Source organism: Zootermopsis nevadensis, unplaced genomic scaffold, assembly GCF_977971745.1.
Source record: "Zootermopsis nevadensis isolate Lab colony 2312 unplaced genomic scaffold, Znev_1.0 Znev_ptg000202l, whole genome shotgun sequence".
In the NCBI taxonomy this organism is placed as follows: Eukaryota; Metazoa; Arthropoda; class Insecta; order Blattodea; family Termopsidae; genus Zootermopsis; species Zootermopsis nevadensis.
The window spans coordinates 111,927-134,385 of record NW_028259333.1 but is presented as its reverse complement, the minus strand read 5'-3'; the positions used below and the strand labels follow the sequence as shown (position 1 = coordinate 134,385).

Genomic DNA, 22,459 nt, shown 5'->3' with positions numbered 1-22,459 from the left:
AAACTAGACATGAAAGGACAGTGCCATGACCGAAATTGCTTTTTTCAATAAGCAGACCACAGTAAAAATGGCTGCAACTCCAAAAACAGAGATACGGGTGAGAAATGGCCAATGAATTTTGCTTACAAAACATCTTGTTCCTGCTCATAAGGTTCTTTTACATGCCATAAAACTATGACATGAGACCGCCGGCTTTACTTCCCCTCTGAAGAAAGTTTTATCATCCTTAAAAGTCCACCGACCTTGGCTGGGTTTGAACCCGAGAACCCTGGGTCCAGTGGCGAAAACGCAAACCACAAGTCCACTGAGGGCAACTTAAAAGTACAATAGTCAAAACAAACAGGTAAGCAGATTAATACGGAGCAATCACATTATTACACATTATCAGACTTTCATCTCATCATGCTGACTTAAGAAGCAAGTAATGAATTCCCTATTTCTACCTGCTGACTCAGACGACTCCACCTTGATGTAGTAGCCTCCACATCTGATTTCACTGTCTGTGACATGATGCCATCATCCACAAAATGACGTCCAATATCCTGGATCTTGGCCAGGCGAGCTTCTGGATGATTTCGAATGTAGTTTTCAAGGTCCTTCAAAAGAATTGCTAAATCATTTACTTTCACAAAACATAAAAGTAGCTATAGTGACTTCGAAAGCGATCCAGGAATGACACTTTTTAGGATATAAGCCAAAAGACCGATCATTTGCAGGAATTCCATAATCTTCAAACACAACTCCATATAAATTGTTTGTTCTTTAATGTGTTTACTCATCAAGGAGATGTGCAGAAGACTGAAATAAGAATTATAACCTTGCAAGCTACCCTGAAAGACCATTTCCTCAGAACTCACTCTGATCCATAAATTTCAACAAGAGATGTGAAAATGAATATAAGCCAGTTCAGAATGTAACTGCTACATAGCCTGCAGATATGGAGTCTTCTCAAAGGTTTCAAACTCAGTTATTCTGACCGAGGATTTTTGTGGGGTCTCCTTAGTATTTTCACATAAATGCAAGAAAACTGCCCTAAAGTAGACTCTCCCCTCAAAACTACCCTACTCCTATTCATTCAGTTACGAGGGAAAAAAATGTGTTAATGCCTGCACTCATCACCTTCACAGTAAATAGTCTACATGCATTATCCTCAGAAGGTAAATTTCAGATTCACTGAATATGTAACATTTGAGGTTTCCACAGTGACAAATCCAAAGACAATGATCACTGGTAAACTTATACCAGACCACAGAAGACAGCCATCTTATGTCTGGTCATCTGACTAAGTGATTTCCCTAATCGCTTCTCTAGTTTGTCCAACCAATCCATTTCTTGGGCAACCAAAGCTGATTAAGGAAAATTCTCATATTTTATTCAATTACAGAAATTTCAAAAAAACAAAAACAGATGATAGCTGAAAATAAACTATAAACTCTTGCCTGACTTACAACATAACATAAAGTCACCTGGTAATTAAACAATATCTTACTATTAAATAACACACGTAACATTTATGCACACTGAGTGGAAACATAGTGAGTATGCATATACTGAAAAACGTGAAATGATTCAGCATCTGTGCGTCAGTCACCAAGATCCAGTTATCATCTGACTTACTCATCACCCAAATGACGGAGGCTGCAAAGCATCTCAGCAATATTATGGTAAAATTAGGATGAGCGAAGAAACATAACCAGACTTTTCAGTAAGTTTGTTGAAGGAATCTGAGCAGTTGTAAGAAATGTGTGTCTTCCAAAACAATTCATCGAAGATCTCAATGGAAGCCCAGCGACACCAGAAACAAAAAGATCACAACATCAAAATGCTGATACGTTTTTCTAATTTCAACAGAAACAACCATTATAAAACTGTTAATATTTCTCCATAAATTCAAAATCACAGGATGTATCATTTAGAGGTTATGAATCTCGATGTAAGGTCATGTGTCGTACTTGCAATTTACATTTCTTAAAAACTAGCAGAACATATGAAATAAGCAATATTGCTATAGACATCTGCAACATTTCAGAAATATCTTTGACAGAAGAAACAATTAGCAGACCTCAAATAGGTAAGCTGTTTCAAAATTTAAAAAAAAAATAAAATGACTTTCATCGAAGATACTGAAATTTTACAGTCCAACAGTAAAGCAGATAAAAAGTTATACAAATTAGGGGACTTGTTTACAAATAAATCAGACATCTCACCAAATGTAAGTTAATAAGGATGGATTCTCATTCTGATACAAAATCTTAAGAACCAACATACTGCTGCAAAATTTGTCTCATCTGCTGACTTACAAGCGGAAGTAGAGTCAAGTCAATGTGTCAAAACTCCTGGAAAACTTCAGAAAGAACCTTATTTCCTTTCCAGTGATAAAACAATGGTTCATGGGTAACCCCAAAACAAATCTTCAAAATTAACAGGTCTAGTATGATGAATCATAAAAGAGGCCAGACGAGTTCACTCAAATGCAAGGAGCACATAGAATGTCCTCCTCTTTTGATGTAAACAGAAATCTGTATTGGGAGTTTATTTCATATATAAGTTTTTCTAAATAAAATGTTGTGATTGCTTTCTTCACTCTGTTGTTTGTGCAGAAATTTCTGACAACCATTCCGGCTGTTGCGCATTTCTTAACATATTCCTCCGCATTTAGTATTGCGCGACTTTTCGTTCTTCCAAAAACTCAATTTAGAATTCAAAGCGAAAAGGTTTCGATGACATCAATGAAATAAAGGGGACAATCAAAGACTAGGTTTTCAAAATTCCACAGCAACTTATAAAATTACAGAAGCTCGGTATTTGCTGTAACAGGTTTGAAAGGGTACTTCCAAACAGAACAGCATCAAATAAGTACTGAGATAAAATTTCAGTATGGAAATTTAACTTGTCACATCTCGTGACACTGGCTATTAATGAAACAATAGGAATGTGATTCCTCACAGAAACTGCAGGATACAGAATGCCGGATCTTAAATGTAACAAAGATAATACAGAAGAACCAATAATAAATATGAGGACAACATGAAAACTATGAAAAGATGCATGAGAACAGAATTCCAAAGCCACTTTATCAACATAAACCGAAGAGTAGAACAATCCAGGAATGCCTGAAAAAAAAAAACAGAATAACTTTAATCCCTGTATATGGGGCAGGCCAAAACTTAATCCATAATGTTGATGTTGATCACGATGAGACGAAACACCTTCAAAAACCAAAGATGATAAATTCAAGTTTTAGATCCTTTACAGCAACACATTCATAAAAACAGGCCAAATCTTTGGCAAGATGAGAGGACAGTATTACTTTTGACAACTTATTCCTGTCCGAAAAAACAAATAACAGTGTTCAAACATTTACCACAAGAAAAAATCTTAAAGAAATTTAATTTTCAATCATACATACACAAACAATAACAGTAGAGATTCTTGGGCAATGACATTCCAGGCTTTTTACAAAAATAAAGTATGTTACAAACATATTTCCAACTCAGTCCTCAGTTATGAAGATGGCGATATGCGTTCAACCCACGAACAAAGGACAAGTAGCGGCTTTGTCATTACGCGTGAATCGAGTGAAGTTATTTACTTCTCAGAATGGCACGTGTAAAATACCCACAATATTAATGCATAAACGTACTCAATTTCCCTTGCCCAAGTCACATACATTCGAATATGCAGTCAATTTCTAGCGTTCTTCTTCCAATCACCGCCCGCACAACATTCGCAAACAACTCAACACAACACAACCTCAAATTGCAAAAAACGAATATGAACGTACGTTGCAGCGTCTTAAAGGATAACCGAATGACAACAGGAAAACCATAACGATCCACACTGCAATGAATATTCTGATTTAATACCTGGGTCCAAGAGTTACGAAGGGAACTGACCCTCAAAACACAAAGAAACTAAAACAAGGCGGGGTCCTGCGCAAGCGCAAGACATCGTCACTTGCCACCAGTCACAAGTTTCGTGCAAGCAAGCCGCTCTCTCTCTCTCTCTCTCTAACCGAATTGCTCATGACTGAGCATCCTGACCCCACATGCGTTGCTTCAATAGGCCGTGTTCAATACACTCTCAATAAAGTATCACCACGGTACATAACACAGGAAAGCCGATTTCACTGCACTACACATCACTAGAAAATTATCAGGTCAAGACTTCCGATACACCTGGTGGTTTACTTTCATACTTTTACAGGTTCCCTGTGCTGAAAGAAATATTCTCTGTACATCAGAGAGAAGTAATGATGAACACTTACCCTTTAGACGGGCCGCTGGCACACGCAGCTGGATCTTCCTGCAAGCCAGACAGCTGATCCTGAACAACATGCTTTACTCTCTTTCTTGATGGACCAGGTTCCATTGCTGTGAACATACAACATGTATAAAGAAAATACAAGCAGTTTTCATCTAGGATTTGACATGGGCAATGGAATTTGTAATAGTGAATTGATAAGGACACGGTAGTGTTTGAGAATAATATTACGTTAGATCCCAAAACTGCACAGAAGTCTTCTTTTTTCTGACATTCTCAATACAACAAAGTTAAAAAAATAAATCAGTAATCTAAATGTAGGAATGAAACTGTATGAACCATATGTTCCCCTCAACAGAAATCTTCAGTAAAAGGCAAAAGATTTATGCGAATATCAAGGGAAACCTGAGTTTTTAAATAAGCTAAATAATGTAGAATAAAAAATTAGATAAAACCCCAAGCATTTGGGAAATGTGTGATTATTGACGTTGAAAGAAATACGAGTATAATGAAATAACAGTATGTAACGACGCCATGCTGCAGAATTCCGCCCCAAAACATGTAATGACACACACCCTACCACTTACAATCTGGTACCTTGAAACAGTGGGGTGCTTCCTCAAGTATAAACTTTAACCTTTTGCAGCTGAAACTCGTGCAAATAATATTTAAAAATCAACTTTCTTTTTCTAACAAAAAACAGCCTAATCAACTGGTGAATGCTCTTTAGCAAAATTATCAATGCTGATCAGCCTGCAAACTAGTATACCAATTCATCAATGAAGATGAACATGACAAAAATTTAAACCAATGGCAATGGTATATCACCTACGATAGATGTGACAGACATTAAGAGTGTCCCAAGTTACATCTGTCATTTCCATACGGTTATCTCTGCACGAATATCATAAAATGTAAATGTTGTGCATTGAGGGAATTTCTATAAAAGCCCATATTATATTGGACCAAATTGTATCCTTGTATTTAAATACGTGCTCAAAAGCTGTCATTACAATAAAAAAGTCATTCAAATTCTGAATGAAAGTTCTGTAACAAGTGAATAATATGGGCATGTGAATTCTTGCAAAGCAGAAGCAATCTCCTGACCAGCACATCAACATCCAGTCACAATCCCTGCAAGATTTCAACACTGGTATAGTGAAGATAGTTTCAACAAATGTTCTCAAACAAAATGAACAACAGCAAGACCAGCAACGAACATTCACATAAAAGACACACTGCACCTTAAATTCATGGGCAAGGTCTGTGTTGGAAAAGCTGGCAAACAAATCAAAAGAAAACACAAGATACACACACAGATTTCAAACTCGACGTAACATTTGGGTTGTGGGGCTTCCATAAAAATAAATCTGTAACAGGCACAGTATCTTCACTCTCAGTCTGAAGCCATTTTTCAGTTCACTGTCAATCTTTTCAAAACTTCTCATAGCACGCACCATGACATGAACTTTTGATTTCCTCATTTCTTACTAACTCTGGAGAAAGTTTCCCCATAATCAAACCAGTGTTACTGGACTCCCAGAAAACTATGCCCAAAATACGCCATCAGTAGGTCAGCCTGGTATATGGTGTTCTTTCAAGGATGGAATCACTCAATCCCTATCACACACTTTTATTATAAATTCTGTTGCCCATTTTCTGTTCTCAAATTTCCTAAGTACACGAAGCCTTTGTTTTACTGTCAGTAGAATTTTATTATGATTTTCATCCACCTTCTTTAGAACCCCCACCCCCACCCCACAGGTAAGTTGAAGGCCTATTTCACCTGTGCTTATTTAAAAAATTAGTAATGCATGAATATTCCAAACACTCATAATCAGGAGCTTACTGAACAAGTAAGAACCCATAAATTTCTCTTTCATGACATTATGCAATCATAATGTACAAAGTCAACAGATTTCTAGTACTTTCCTTTTGCAACCATGACAGGCCCAATATAGACAAGTTGGTGGGGAGTGGAAATATTCTACTTGAGTGTGCGCTTTGGAATACAGACAAATCACATATTGGATTAACTGACAATTCATCCTTAAATAGGAATGATCATACCAGACACGGATTACAACTTAATTCAGAAGGCAAGTAGAAGCTTGTGCAACTCACTGCTAATTAGATTAGGTGCAAACTGGATACCTGTAATCACTGATGTAAGATCTAACCCTTCTTTTAGGCTTAAGCCCAAATCTGTCACCAAATACCTGAAAGATGTCTACATCAATGCTAATAAACCAGTTCTAAATTCAGAATACAATCAAGATAACGTAAGACTTGAGGTTCTCACAGCGGTGAATATGAAGATTTCTGTCTTCTGGGTTATTGCGCTGTGTAGTCTGGTCGATGTTAACCAACGTTTCAGAGGTCATACTGCCTCCGTCATATTCATCGCCCTGATGACGGAGGCAGTATGACCTCTGAAACGTTGGTTAACATCGACCAGACTACACAGCGCAATAACCCAGAAGACAGAAATCTTCAATCAAGATAACAATTCTGTGGTGCACCATCATAACATAAGAGGACTTTCAAACAAAACTGATCAACTATCAGTGTCCATTAATAATAAACACACACCCTAATCTGTGTTTAACCCAACACCAGAGGTAAAACTTGAAAATGTTACTTTTGGAAGTACTTACTCTAGATGAAATATGGTAAAAGAAGGTGCAAGTATTATTGCCAAAAAGAACCTAAAATTTAATTAGATAAATGTATTGTGTCACTAAAATAACAAGAAATAGATGCTGCATTGTGCAATTGGAATCTAAACATTCCAACATATATGTCCTAGCTATATATAGAGCCCCCACTGGCAATGCTGACTTTCCTAAACAAGTTACAAAGCATTATAAATTATCTTTATAAACCTACAGCACAACATCGTCAACTGTGGTCCCATTATCATCAATACAAATTATCTTATTGAAATTTACAATAAAAATGTGTAAAATGCTCGAGTAGCATCTTCCAATGTCATGGCAACAGTTAATTTCCCCATAAGAATCCAAAATTACTCCATCTGATCACGATGTATGACTTCTAGTAATATTAATAATAAAAAATCGATCTCCAGTTATCATAAGTACAGAATACCAATCAGACTCACAAATGAAGACACTATTAAAGAATGTATCTCTCATCGAATGAAAATTGGGAATGAGTATTAAACAGCCTTGATGTAGATTCAAAATTTAACACATTAATAAATAATCTCTTAAAAATGTATAAGCAAGTTTCACCACCAAAACAGTGATAAAATATCTGAAAAGAATGATTGGATCACAAAGATAAAAAAAGATTAACTAATTTGTCAATAGTGGAACAACCAAATAATGAAAATTCACTGCACGAAATATTTTAAAATACTTACTTCCTCGAGGTCTAAATCAGATTAAATGTGAGAATCAGACTAAACAACCTAGAGCAACCCAACAAAATAAAAGCAGTCTGGAAAACATGAAAAAATTAAATCATGGAAATATTCTACAGAAATATTGACCTCATTAATAAAGATAAATGATAATGTAATAAAAAATATTAAGCTCTTAGCAAATTATTTCAATATTTCTTAACAAATACAGAATAGATTAATAATCACGTTGCAAAAAAGAAGCAGAAGACGAACAAAATATGTTAGTTAAACAATCCCAAACACACGAAGTAGAATGATGGCGCCTTCGTCGTCGCGACCAGAGATGACATTATCAGAAACGCAGAGAGAACCACTATTCTCGTCAGCACTTCAAACACATGTGCAATATTTTTTGTTCTTCCTTTGTGTTCAAGTTGATTTTATTTTTCAAATTGTCTCCCTTTCTCTGTTGTTAAACATCAACTTTTCTCATGTTATACTGTTTAGGCTATCTCCATTCATCCTGTCTTGATTTTGCTACAACTGAAAACTATCCCCCTGCTATTAATGTTAATTTTCAGAATTCTTCATCAAAACATAGTTTATGCTGCTTCAATTTGTAACTACATACATTCTCTTTGGTAGAGAATGTTAGGTTCACTATAACACTTTTTCAAATATTTCTGAAGTTGTAAAGTTGTTTCCTGGTCTTTAATATTCACACTGTGTACTTTCTTCGCATTAAATCTCTCCCTATTAAGCTTTTATGCTACTCACTGGTTTTGTAACAGTCACTCCCCAACTGTTGTAACCACTGGATATTGATCGTTATCTCAGTAAATTTCTAAGAAAGCTTTTATATCAAGTATAATTGAATGCTGTCTTTTGTCCAACAAGATGTGATGGATATGACTGTCTCTCTTCCTATCGGGAAACACCAAAATGTATTTATACATGTCTCAAAGTGGAACATCATATGCCTCACAGTCAGACTTTCCAATTTGGAAAATGTGTTATCTAATCACCCTAAACCTCTAAATTAGCACACTAAAATGAAGTGAAATTTTATTTATTTTCCTAATTCTTCTGTTTAGGGTAAAACTAAAGGATTTAATATAATTTAATTTATTTTTCACAATATGAAGCAATTAATTACATTTTATATTTTACGTAATTTTAAACACTGTTTTCAAGGCCACTTTCTCTGCTTTGCCATACCAAGGGTTCAAAAAACACTGCAGAATATCCACCATCCCAACAGGAGCCAAACCTTCTGCTGCATTAAAGATTTGTACCTATTCTATCTTCCTACTTATAAACAGGAACATAGTAAATTAGGACTCTACACTCAAATTCCAAAAATAGTGACCATCTTCATTTTCCACCACTTAAACTTCCTCTTTGGCCTTTCCTACCTCTCCTTCTTGTATCTGCCTAGTCTCTGTTCACCAGTCTACGTTTCTCATCCCCCTATCACGCTCAATCAAATTCAATGTTCACACAAATTCATACCCTGGACATATCAGGACAACCGTGAATGTTAGTATCATGTTCCCACTACCATTTCAGTCCCCAAAGTAACCACTTTCTAGATCGTTGCTAAAACACACACACAATTCCATTCAAATACTTATTATCACCATACAAGGTATCCATACAGCCTACAAACCACCTAATTCAGAAGCTGGCAAAGGAACTGCAACCAACGCTAAACATATAAATGACATACAGTTTATATGCTAAATAACCTATGAATATATCAGCACCAGAAAAACAAAAATCGTTTTCCCTTAACACACAACAGGCTATAAACTCTACATATTCAGCTCTCACAAAGCTACCTGCAAGAAGTGGGGTTCCTTCAATGTTATTGAAGAGATATATTACTGACCGCTGTCTAACAACTGACAATCTTGAAATATAGATAAGACATGAACTGCTCCGAAATCCGTAACACTTGATAACTATAAACAGAAGCAAAAGGGATACAACACTGTACCTCAGACACTTCAATATTCCTGTGACAATCTGACTTCAATGGTCTTATGCCTCGGCCCAGAATTGGAGTCCAGCTAGCAGCCTCAAGTATTCGCATTTAAATCCCTAGTTCTCATACATTAGAGGTTAACAAACTACTACCTCTGCATCTGCACCTCCACATTTCAAACGCACTAAGTCAAGTATGGCTCACATTCCCACAGAACATTCAACCCACTGCACCTCAAACTGAGGTCTCCCCATCTTGGGTTTGTGTGTGATATGTCACTACAGCTACACCAGGCATTGCCAAACATTTCAGCTCACGGGGTCCTCTTCAATGTTTTATGAGATTCCACACAGCAGCTCTCAAATCTCACAGTTTTAATATAAAATTATGTTTCAAATAACATGTCCGACAGCTACTTGTGTACTGCTGTTTAAATGAAATTCACATTTCATTAACATGTGGGAATATACAAGAATAACAAACAAACACCAAGTTTAAGCTTCGGAATTAGTAAAAATAGATGGTTATAATCTTTCATGCTCTTGTGATTGCCCCTAAAACTATTTTACCTCTTTCTAATGTGACCTATCGCAGACACTGACCCTGACACACTTGAGCTAAGCCATGACCAGAAGCCATGTTCCCTTGTGCTATATGCTCTGACCCGACCAATGAGACTTGTTAGCCAGGACAAACAGTAGCCACGTAGATGACACTAAACTGGGTCAAAAATAACAAAATTTAACATCTTCCCTCTTTTTATAAGTCTGCTTCCTCCTCCGAAACCCCAACAATTCCTGATGCATTTCTTGTCGCTTACACCCAAGCTAAAAGATCATCCAGCCTTCATTCGCATTAGAACCACTGAGTTTCAAACTGTTACTTCCTCATATTCATAATCACTCTCACATAAAATATTCAATTACACGACTTAATGGATTCAGGATTGTTAAATGCTCTTTCCTAGATCCTGCTGAAACTCTTATGCTCATTTAAGGTACAATATTATGCTTTCAAAGTTTTCCTATGCATGCTCTTTATGAACATTGAACTGTCTGCAATGAGTCCACACGTCAGGTTAAGGGAAACAAGCAGGAAACAAAATTAATTCAAAATAGACAACGACAATCTCAATCTGACTACTCTCTCCTTTTTATAACATTCAAGACAAAAATCTGACACCAACACGACAAGTGGGCATTAAACAACTGTTTCTGTGTGTGTGTTTACATTCATAGTTACTCAACCTGGTTCACACTCTCACAACCATTTCAGTAACATCCCCTCTTCTTCAAACTACTTGTTAATATGATCTTTGCCATCAGCTTTACATAACCTGTCTGTCCATTAAACAGTACAACTGCTTTATATTGCTAAATTATGAACATTATTGCTAACAAAAATTGTAAAACTGCACACGCATAGCTGCAAAGACATATAACTTTAAACAGAGTAATTCTTTGACAGATCCATAAGAAAATTCTACACTTGCCCTAAAAATAGGGGAAACCTGGGATTCCACATGGACAACAAAGTATTCCTTACAACAAACAGTACAAACATCATCAATACTGGAAATTACATTTTAACTTTAAACGAAACAGTTTCTGACATGCCTTTAACCACTTTTACAATTTATATATATATATATTCAGAGATTATCAACAGTTTCTCAACACAAAGAAATAGCAAGCTTTGTTCTACAAAGACTTCTGACAGAACAGTGTATGTAATTTCTAATGCTGTGTGAAACCAAGAGATGAATTGTGTAACTATCACTGCACAAGGTATGTGATGTAGATTGGTTTATTTGTAAAGACAATCCCCAATAACTATTTGTCCCAGTGTGAGTACTTTCACCTTTCTTCAAGCATGTCTACCTTGAGGGTTTGTGACTTACAAAAGAAATGGCAATTTCACAAAGAGGCAAGCTTGGCCAATGTAAAATATTGCAATGTCATGCATTTCATGCAGGAGAATTGAAAAACAATTACCAGTAAAGGCGTGTAGAGGCACGCAGTGTTTCAAGTGACACAAGATAAGCAATGATACTTGTATTTTACCAGTCCTCAGACATCCTCCATCCATACTTCTGAAATTCAAGCAGAGTAATATGATCTTCTCAAAAACATTTAGCTGCTATACAGAGTAAAAACAGTATGCAATATTTTATCACAGCCAGTTATTTTAAATCCACGATCACATTCTTTCAAGGCCACTTGCCAAAACTGGGAAAAACTTCCCCAAATCCCTGTAAGACACCTCGATAATGAACTGTGGTTCAATAATGTGCTTGTGCCATTCATCATAGTCAGATGCCATAACAGAGAAGTTACTGGATATTTTATCCACACTAAACTTGATTATTCTTTAATGCATCCTTCTTTGAACACAAGGTATAGCAAATGAGGTTTACAGTAATACACCTTTACTCTAAGTATCTTAAAGCCAGTAATCACCAGGGGTTATAAGGACTAAATTAAAATTACAAATAGGTTGTAAATGCACAATAAGGGTGAAAGATACAGGCACTGTCAATTGAACATTCATGAATCCTTTCAAATCTGAACAACTTTTCAGTTACGCACAAGTCACATGTTGATATTTTAATGCCCAATTGTCTCTAAAAGCAAATATATCCTTATTTGCTCATTCATATCATATAGTGAATTATCACTAGTCTTTAACTATGCTTTTTCATTTTATTATACAATAAGTGTATAGTGAAAAGACACAATCACAACTCGTTTCATCAATACCTACTCATGAACATATAACGAACAATTCATGTCAATAAGGCAAACAGAACAGCAAAGCAATAACTCTGATCTGTCATTAAAAAAACTAACATAAATATAGGTATCCAAGAGCATGGCCCTATGGAAACTATGAAAACTATTCAGTATTGTTTTTGACATACAGGACTGCATATAAATACAAGAATAGCAAATTCCTATATAAATCTTGTGTATTATCATCAGGCATTCAACATCACGACAGTGACTGCAGATGCCTGCACTGTCCTCTTCTTCTGTGTCAAGCAAACGAGATCAAACTTTTAATTACTAAGAAAACTTTGTCTCTGGCACGCAACCTGATATATACTTAAAAGAACTCGACTCTATGATATTCAAACTGCAACATTCACTTCTACTCAACAGACGTCCATCCACATGGTTTCACCCATACATAAGAGATTCTTCACATACAAAAATCAATTCTCCATGAAATTTGTAAATACGGGTTCCAAAACTTTTAATGGTCACATTTCATGTACACTGTATAAGCATCTATGCACTTATTAGGTGTACATATATAAAGACATATATGCATGTATACATAAATGCAAAATGCTGCTCCATCAGTTTTCATTCATGGAAGACACATATACATATCAATTGCATGTAATACATGAAAATAGTAATATTACTAAATATCTCATATAATTTTGTAATTATATATATTTGCTTTAAACACATTAACTGGCTAGTTACTGTTGAAAACAATGTACATATGAAATAAGTTCCCTCTTTCAGTAATGCTTTGCTTTCTTAGCAAACATAATTTTATAATAATAATATATATACAGTAAAACCCCTCTAGTTTGACACCCCTATATCCTGGACACCCCTCTATATTGGACACTTTTAATTGGAACCGGCGAATATCCTATAATTTTACTTGTCCACAACACCCGATAACTTGGACACCCCTTTATCCTGGAACTTGAACACCTCTTTTGTTGTAAGTTGGACAGGTTCATGCACTTAGCTTCAATGCTTTTATGGGAAACTTTTACAGTTAGTATTTTGTTGTTTTGAATTTCTGACTTATGAATGCCTTCTACCTGAGGATTACCTTATGTTTGAAGATGTGAGACTTTGGACACATCATTGGAATTATTTTGTTGAACCCTTCACTGGACTACAGTACGTATTACTGGTACAGTTTTAACTTTGTCAGTACTATGCTTGCAACTGAGTTAAACAGTGTTAACAGAAATTGGAACGGTATGCGTTCGCTCATAATCAACCAGGAGTGGTTGAAACTTTATTCTGATTGCGGCAAAAATTAGAAAGAGGATGGCAAATTCCAAGGTAAGAACAAAAAAGCAGTATCTTGTGACGGACTTTTTTATAAGAAATAAGTGACATCATATGTTGAGCTAATGTCTTAAGTACAATTAAAAAGAATACATTCTGAACATTTAAAATTTCATTGAGGCTGGGGTGCAATGTGCAACCACGAGAGTGGGTTTCAAAAGATTATTATAATTAATAATTAAATTATTCTTAATTCGAGCAAGCCTACAGTAGTTAGATTATGTAAGTAAATAGATTGCATTGTCGGTAAACGTAAAGTATTGGTGCCCTTCCCTTTGAGCTTATCCATGCAAGTTTAATTTACTGAAAACAAAATTTGTAAAAGTTTAATTTACCTTTTTGATTTTTCTTATCAATAATTTCCTTGTTGGGAAGGGCTCCATAATACTCTACAATTACCACATTGTCATTACACGACAATTTGAAAGGATGATTTTCCCCTTTCCCTCCATCCTGGACACCTCTGTAAGTTGGACACATTATCGTGGAACCGCAAGTGTCCAAGTTAGAGAGGTTTTACTGTATATACATATAAACTATTTGAAAATGTGACTTCCTATATCACCATTCTTGAAAATCAAACATAATCACATAACTTGTAACATAACATAGTCAAAAGTATGATAATGATAAACTTTTCAAAACTGAACATCAGTCAGAAATGACTTGAAGCTTTCACAGTGACTAAATGTGATAAAATCTTCTCAGGCAACCAGCAGCATCAATCTGGAGCAAAGTCCAGCATTTCAGAAACCTACAGCTGCTTCTTTGGCTTCTTGCATTGACTGGCCAGTGCCCACACCTGTGAACATACAGCACGTATAAAGAAAAGTCATGCAGTTTTCATCTAGGATTTGACATGGGCAATGGCATTTGTAACAGGGAATTGATAAGGACGCGGTAGCGTTTGAGATTAATATTACGTTAGATCCCAAAACTGCAGAGTAGTCATTTTTGTCTGACATTCTTAATACAACAAAGTTAAGAAATCAATCAGTAATCCAAATGTAAGAATGAAACAGTATGATTCATATAAATATTAAAAATAATTTCAAAATTTTCTAGGGAAATTATAGATTACTATGACGACACAAAATCATCACCTATTGGTATTCCTAACCTCATCATAGCATACACATTCACAAACATAGCACTCATCGTATACCCAGTGCTATGACTCAACTAACCTGTTTCCTGAAGCTTCATTTGCTCTTCCTCACGCTGCTTCCGCACAATGCAGAAGTGTTTGAACTTCCGATCATGCGTCAGCTGCCCTTGGTAAGCAGGAGGTGGCCAACATCGGCAAATGCATATCAACTGCAGCAAACGGATGGCGATGTCAGAATTCCTAGCAAACAAAAGGACAGACAGTTATCAGGTCAAGACTTCAGATACACCTGGTGGTTTACTTTCATACTTTTACAATTTCCCTGTGCTGAGGGAAATATTCCCTGTACATCAGAGAGAAGTAATGATGAACACTTACCCTTCAGACGTGCTGCTGGCACATGCAGCCGTTTCCTCCTGCCTCACCCTCTTTGAAGGACCAGGTTCCATTGCTGTGAACATACAGCACGTATAAAGAAAACTCAAGCAGTTTTCATCTAGGATTTGACATGGGCAATGGCATTTGTAACAGGGAATTGATAAGGACGCGGTAGCGTTTGAGATTAATATTACGTTAGATCCCAAAACTGCACAGTAGTCATTTTTGTTCTGACATTCTCAATACAACAAAGTTAAAAAAATCAACCAGTAATCCAAATGTAAGAATGAAACAGTATGAATCAGATGTTCCCCTCAACAGAAATCTTCAGTATTGAAGGGAAACCAGGGTTTTTAAATAAGCTAAATAATGTACAATAAAAAATTAGATAAAACCCCACGCGCTGGGAAAACGTGTAATTATTGACGTTGAAACAAATACGAGTAGAATGAAATAACAGTACGAAACGACGCTATGCTGCAGAATTCCGCCCCAAAACATGTAATGACACACACCCTACCACTTGCAATCTGGTACCTTGAAACAGTCGGGTGCTTCCTCAAGTATAAACTTTAACCTTTTGCAGCTGAAACTTGTGAAAATAATATTTAAAAATAAACTTTCTTTTTCTAACAAAAAACAGCCTCCTCAACCGGTGAATGCTCTTTAGCGAAATTATCAATGCTTACTGTCAGAATGATAGAAAGCAGAAACATTATACTCTGTGGCCAAATGGCACTATCACTGAACGCTCTTTGTGGTACACTTTATTACCACTGTGTTTCAAAGGCGTTATGCAATCGTATATTACCTACGATAGATGTGACAGACAGTAGGAGTGTCCCAAGTTACATCTGTCATTTCCATACGGTTATCTCTGCACGAATATCATAAAATGTAAATGTTATGCATTGATGGAATTTCTATAAAAATCCATATTATACTGGACCAAACTGTATCCTTGTACTTTAAATACATGCTCAAAAGCTGTCATTACAATAAAAAAGTCATTCAAATTCTGAATGAAAGTTCTGTAACAAGTGAATAATAAATCGGGCATGTGAATTCTTGCAAAGCAGAAGCAGGCTCCTGACCAGCACATCAACATCCAGTCACAATCCCTGCAAGATTTCAACACTGGTATAGTGAAGATAGTTTCAACAAATGTTCTCAAACAAAATGAACAACAGCAAGACCAGCAAAGAACATTCACATAGAAGACACACTGCACCTTAAATTCCTTGCATGTGTGGCAAGGTCTGTGTTGGAAGAGCTGGCAAACCAATCAAAAGAAAACACAAGATACACACACAGATTTCAAACTCGGCGTAACATTTGGGCTGTGGGGCTTCCATAAAAATAAAACTGTAACAGGCACAGTACCTTCGCCCTCAGTCGGTACCTGGCGACTAACGCACTCAAGCAGTACGCGTCACAGCCAAAATTTTATCTATGAAATCTTCCACATTCAAGTCTTCACTTTGCACAAATCCAGAATACACCTTGGCCAGATATAGTTTATAAGATTTGTATCACTGTGAAACACCAGTGTTATTAAGATCTGAGCTTGGTATGTTCCCTTCAGAACATTCACTCCTATATGAAGTTTATAAACTTGACCAAGAGAATTACATGAGCATGAATTACAGAATAATAGCCAAACTGATTTCAAGAAATTCTCTTTCATATTTTATACAATAATAACGAAGACATCACAGTTAAACAACTTTTCTTTTACAACCATAACCAAAAAAGTTAACAGATTTCAAGAATTTCCCTTTCCCACCAGTTGTATTGATTATCAGGGCTAATGAAGGGTAGAAGATGCATAAATAATAAAAAAAAAGAGCTAATCCAAACTATTTTGTTTGGTGCATTCACAGAACTTCACAAACTGCTTAACGTTCCTCACACAACAGACCTTCTTTAAGAAACAGTTTGTAATGCTCACTTGTTCTGAAAACTCTTTAGACTCTCCCTCATGACAGCATGAACTTCACTCTCATTTGTCTCATGGCAGCACTGACTATGTCCACTTCACACGCACCACTTTGAAGCCATTTTTCAGTTCACTGTCAATCTTTTCAAAACTTCTCATAGCACGCACCATGACATGAACTTTTGATTTCCTGATTTCTTACTAGATCTGGAGAAAGTTTCCCCCATAATCAAACCAGTGTTACTGGACTCCCAGAAAACTATGCCCAAAATAAGCCATCAGTAGGTCAGCCTGGTATATGGTGTTCTTTCAAGGATGGAATCACTCAATCCCTATCACATACTTTTATTATAAATTCTGTTGCCCATTCTCTGTTCTCAAATTTCCTAAGTACACGAAGCCTTTGTTTTACTGTCAGTAGAATTTTATTATGATTTTCATCCATCTTCTTTAGAACACCCACCCCCACCCCACAGGCAAGTTGAAGGCTTTCACCTGTGTTTCTTTTATCTTCTTACTATAAAAATTTCTGATTCCTCGTTGTCTTCATGAAATGACGTCATCAAATAGCGTTATCCATAGCCGAGTCACCTTTAAATGTTCATTCCTCAGGAATGGTAAGAGTAAGGGTAATGTAACCAATATGTAAAATGATCAGTAAATAAAGACCTTTAAGAATCTGTAATGTATTTTGTTGTAATTATAATTGCTTATATATTTATTGTAATTTTAATGAACCAATGTGTGCAATTTTCAATGCATCTGGCGGCGTTAAGCGCCCGCCTCTCGAAAACCGTAACAGATGGATCTGGACATATTGCGTACGAAATACGTATTACCTCTAGAGCTTTCCATATCTGTTTTCAGATTTTACATATCACAAATGGTTTAGGTTCTACAAATATTTATTTAGCGCAATCCACTCGCGTCATTTCTTTACTTGGCAACTTGAGTTCATTTTCTTCCCTACAGGAAGCAGAACAGTCACGACTTCAACGCCTCTCTCTAAAGGAATTCCGACCATGAAATACACAAGAATATGTAGGCTATCATATGCCGAGTAAACAAATAATAACGCTTCACTACCAAGCCAGTCGCATTATAACAGTTCTACAAGCAGCACGTGGCATCGCATTATTGGAAACTTAATTCACAGGGCAAGTAGAAGCTTGTGCAACTCACTGCTAATTAGATTAGGTGCAAACTGGATACCTGTAATCACTGATGTAAGATCTAACCCTTCTTTTAGGCTTAAGCCCAAATCTGTCACCAAATACCTGAAAGATGTCTACATCAATGCTAATAAACCAGTTCTAAATTCAGAATACAATCAAGATAACAATTCTGTGGTGCACCATCATAACATAAGAGGACTTTCAAACAAAACTGATCAACTATCAGTGTCCATTAATAATATATACACACCCTAATCTGTGTTTAACCCAACACCAGAGGTAAAACTTGAAAATGTTACTTTTGGAGGTACTTACTCTAGACGAAATATGGTAAAAGAAGGTGCCAATTTCTCTTGGCAGCTGCCTTCTTCGTTGCCTTGGATTTTGCAGTAGTCTTCGGTCTCGGCGCTTCGGCTTCTTGGTAGGGACTTTTGTAGCTTTCTTAGCCTTAGATGGCAATTTCTTGGCCTTCGGCGCTGGAACCTGCTTCTTTTTCTCAGGAGTCTTCTTCACCGGCGTTTTTTCGAAGATTTCAGCTTTGCCTTTGTAGGTTGCTGCTGTTTCTTTTCCTTCGGTGCAGACGTTGAAGAACTCCTGCCGCGAGCAGTAGTAACTACTGTCGGAGCCTTCTCAGGCTTACCAGAGGATAACTTGAACGAACCAGAAGCTCCTTTGCCTTTGGTCTGCACAAGCTCTCCCGATGCTACGGCTGACTTGAGGTACTTTTTGATGAACGACGCCAACTTTTCAGAATCGACCTTGTAGTTTGCTGCAATATACTTAATTAGATAAATGTATTGTGTCACTAAAATAACAAGAAATAGAAGCTGCATTGTGCAATTGGAATCTAAACATTCCAACATATATGTCCTAGCTATATATAGAGCCCCCACTGGCAATGCTGACTTTCCTAAACAAGTTACAAAGCATTATAAATTATCTTTTTAAACCTACAGCACAACATCGTCAACTGTGGTCCCATTATCATCAATACAAATTATCTTATTGAAAGTCACCATAAAAATGTGTAAAATGCCCGAGTAGCATTTTTCAATGTCATGGCAATAGTTAATTTCCCCATAAGAATCCAAAATTACTCCATCTGATCACGATGTACAACTTCTAGTAATATTAATAATAAAAAAGTCGATCTCCAGTTATCATAAGTACAGAATACCAATCAGACTCAGAAATGAAGACACTATTAAAGAATGTACAACACATGGATTGAAAATTGGCACTCAGTATGAAACAGCCTTGATGTAGATTTAAAATTCAACACATTCCTAAATAATTTCTTAAAAATGTATAAGCAAGTTTCACCAAAAAAAACAGTGATAAAATATCTGAAAAGAATGATTGGATCACAAAGATAAAAAGAGATTACCTAATTTGTCAATAGTGGAACAACCAAGTAATGAAAATTCACTGCAAGAAATATTGTAAGATACTTACTTCCTGGAGGTCAAAATCAGATTAAATGTGACAACCACACTAAACAGCCTAGAGCAAAAAAACAAGATAAAAACAGTCTGGAAAACATGAAAAAAATAAATCAGGGAAATATTCTACAGCAATATTGACCTCATTAATAAAGATAAATGTTAATGTAATAAAAAATATTAAGCTCTTACTAAATTATTTCAATATTTCTTAACAAATACAGAAAAGATTAATAATCACACTACAAAACAGAAGCAGAAGACACAACAAAATATCTTAGTCAAATAATCCCTAACACACTAAGTAGAATGATGGCGCCATCGTCGTCCCAACCAGAGATGACATTATCAGAAACGCAGAGAGAACCCCTATTCTCGTCAGCACTTCAAACACATGTGCAATATTTTTTGTTCTTCCTTTGTGTTCAAGTTGATTTTATTTTTCAAATAGTCTCCCTTTCTCTGTTGTTAAACATCAACTTTTCTCATGTTATACTGTTTAGGCTATCTCCATTCATCCTGTCTTGATTTTGCCACAACTGAAAACTATCCCCTTGCTATTAATGTTAATTTTCAGAATTCATCATCAAAACATAGTTTATGCTGCTTCAATTTGTAACTACATACATTCTCTATGGTAGAGAATGTTAGGTTCACTATAACACTTTTTCAAATATTTCTGAAGTTGTAAAGTTGTTTCCTGGTCTTTAATATTCACACTGTGTACTTTATTCGCATTAAATCTCTCCCTATTAAGCTTTTATGCTACTCACTGGTTTTGTAACAGTCACTCCCCAACTGTTGTAACCACTGGATATTGATCGTTATCTCAGTAAATTTCTATGAAAGCTTAGACATCAAGTATAATTGAATGCTATCTTTTGTCGAACAAGATGTGATGGATATGACTGTCTCTCTTCCTATCGGGAAACACCAAAATGTATTTATACATGTCTCAAAGTGGAAACATTATACACCTCACAGTCAGACTTTCCAATTTGGAAAATGTGTTATCTAATCCCCCCTAAACCTCTACATTAGCACACTAAAATGAAGTGAAATTTTATTTATTTTCCTAATTCTTCTGTTTAGGGTACAACTATAGGATGTAATATAATTTAATTTATTTTTCACAAGAATTAGGATGAATCATGAACTAGATTGTATCATACAGGGAGCACATATTGTGAGGCTGATCAAAAGCAAAAGGTTAGCCTGGCTTGGCCATGTTGCAAGAATGGAAGGAAACCGGGTAACTAGAAGAGTGATGGAATGGAGACCGATTGGAAGAACGATGAGAGGGAGACCATGGAAACGATGGATAGACGACGTGGAGGAGGATGTGAGGACGATGGGAGTAAGAGGATGGAGAAGAATTGTGAATGATAGGACAGTATGGAAAAAAATCATTGAACAAGCTAAGACCCACACAGTGTTATAACGCTATAAGAAGAAGAAGACATGAAAATAGTAATAAATATCTCATATAATTTTGTAATTATATATATTTGCTTTAAATACATTAACTGGCTAATTACTGTTGAAAACAATGTACATATGAAATATGTTCCCTCTTTCAGTAATGCTTTGCTTTCTTAGCAAACATAATTTTATAATAATAATATATATATATATATACATATAAACTATTTGAAAATGTGACTTCCTATATCACCATTCTTGAAAATCAAACATAATCATATAACTTGTAACATAACATAGTCAAAAGTATGATAATGATAAACTTTTCAAAACTGAACATCAGTCAGAAATGACTTGAAGCTTTCACAGTGACTAAATGTGATAAAATCTTCTCAGGCAACCAGCAGCATCAATCTGGAGCAAAGTCCAGCATTTCAGAAACCTACAGGGAATGATGTGACATGTTGCTGATGTTTCTTGTTAAAATACATAATCAATGGAGCCAGACCAATGAATGCATCTGGATCTTTGTCAGAATGACCTGATCAGTATCGTCCAAAATCCACAAATCAGTCAAAAGTACCATCATCTGAAACTGCAGTAACACCTCCAGCTTCTTTTGGTCTCTGTGTCACTTAACATGACCTCCGTCTTCTCCAGCCCTGTCCGGTCCTAGCACTGCCTAACCTTATTTGCTTTCTGCCCCACGTTAATGAGCAGGTTCTGTGCTTGGCTCAGCGTGATTAAACTACCCCAGTTGCTCAATGGCCACATGGGAAGGGGAATCAATTATGCACATGAACAACACTGGTTATCCATCACACCACTCCCTGATAACGGAGAAAGGAAAGGTCCCCGAAACATCTGACTTATGCTGCGAATTGACATGGCTGGTTGCCCGAGAAGATTTTATAATCAGTCAGTATCATAAACTACGTAGCAGCCACACATTTCACATTCAGGCACTCAGGTACCAGACACTTCATCAGTCATCTCTCATTACGCTCCGATGTCCCACAGCAGGTCATCGACATGACACAATCTAAACATTCCAGTACCGCATCGTCTATTTTGTAGGATTATTTCACAGATCATGCAATTTCCAAACTTCTGCACGTAAAATATACAACGGAAGTAACAAAGCCTGATCAAAATCAGCGTGAATACGAGCGCTTGAAGCATTTCAGTCAGTAATCACTTGTTTCACAGAAACGAGGCTACTAAACAAATGCTGACTCCATACTGTGCTATGGGCTCAAGAAGCCCTCCCTA

The 22,459-nt window shown here is 36.2% G+C and overlaps 2 protein-coding genes and 2 pseudogenes across 15 annotated transcripts in view; all 4 read right to left on the bottom strand.

Moving 5' to 3' along the window:
• The window catches only part of LOC147870768 (structural maintenance of chromosomes protein 6-like), a 28,378-nt gene extending 20,598 nt beyond the window's left edge, over positions 1-7,780 (bottom strand). For 6 of the 12 annotated variants that reach the window (XR_015533172.1, XR_015533174.1, XR_015533173.1 and 3 more), the window contains exons 1-2: positions 7,388-7,436; positions 4,268-4,373 (exon numbers count right to left, since the gene is read on the bottom strand). Coding sequence is in view for 5 of the 12 variants with exons in the window: in XM_087341976.1 (XP_087198102.1) it covers positions 4,268-4,373; positions 7,388-7,421 (140 nt within the window). In the remaining 7 variants the exon portion in view is untranslated. Of the gene's footprint in view, positions 1-443; positions 597-1,617; positions 3,114-3,409; positions 4,240-4,267; positions 4,374-7,152; positions 7,196-7,387; positions 7,437-7,651 lie in introns of those variants that run through there. The other 6 variants (XM_087341982.1, XM_087341980.1, XM_087341978.1 and 3 more) reach the window with 6 other exon arrangements.
• Positions 4,564-4,676, bottom strand: LOC147870769 (U5 spliceosomal RNA; annotated as a pseudogene).
• A 2,970-nt stretch (positions 7,781-10,750) lies between the features above and the next one.
• Positions 10,751-18,780, bottom strand: LOC147870767 (uncharacterized). 3 transcript variants are annotated; one of them, XM_087342002.1, is made up of 4 exons: positions 18,639-18,780; positions 15,210-15,282; positions 14,911-15,071; positions 10,751-14,525 (listed from the first exon to the last, which is right to left on the bottom strand). In XM_087342002.1, the coding sequence occupies exons 2-4, from the start codon at positions 15,278-15,280 to the stop codon at positions 14,470-14,472; spliced, it is 288 nt and encodes a 95-aa protein (XP_087198128.1). In that variant the 5' UTR covers positions 15,281-15,282; positions 18,639-18,780; the 3' UTR covers positions 10,751-14,469. The 3 variants fall into 3 exon arrangements, with proteins under 3 accessions (XP_087198128.1, XP_087198127.1, XP_087198129.1); XM_087342001.1 differs by lacking the exon at positions 18,639-18,780 and adding an exon at positions 17,988-18,093; XM_087342003.1 differs by lacking the exon at positions 18,639-18,780 and adding an exon at positions 17,161-17,649.
• Positions 18,732-22,459, bottom strand: part of LOC147870765 (uncharacterized) — a 23,393-nt pseudogene continuing 19,665 nt past the window's right edge.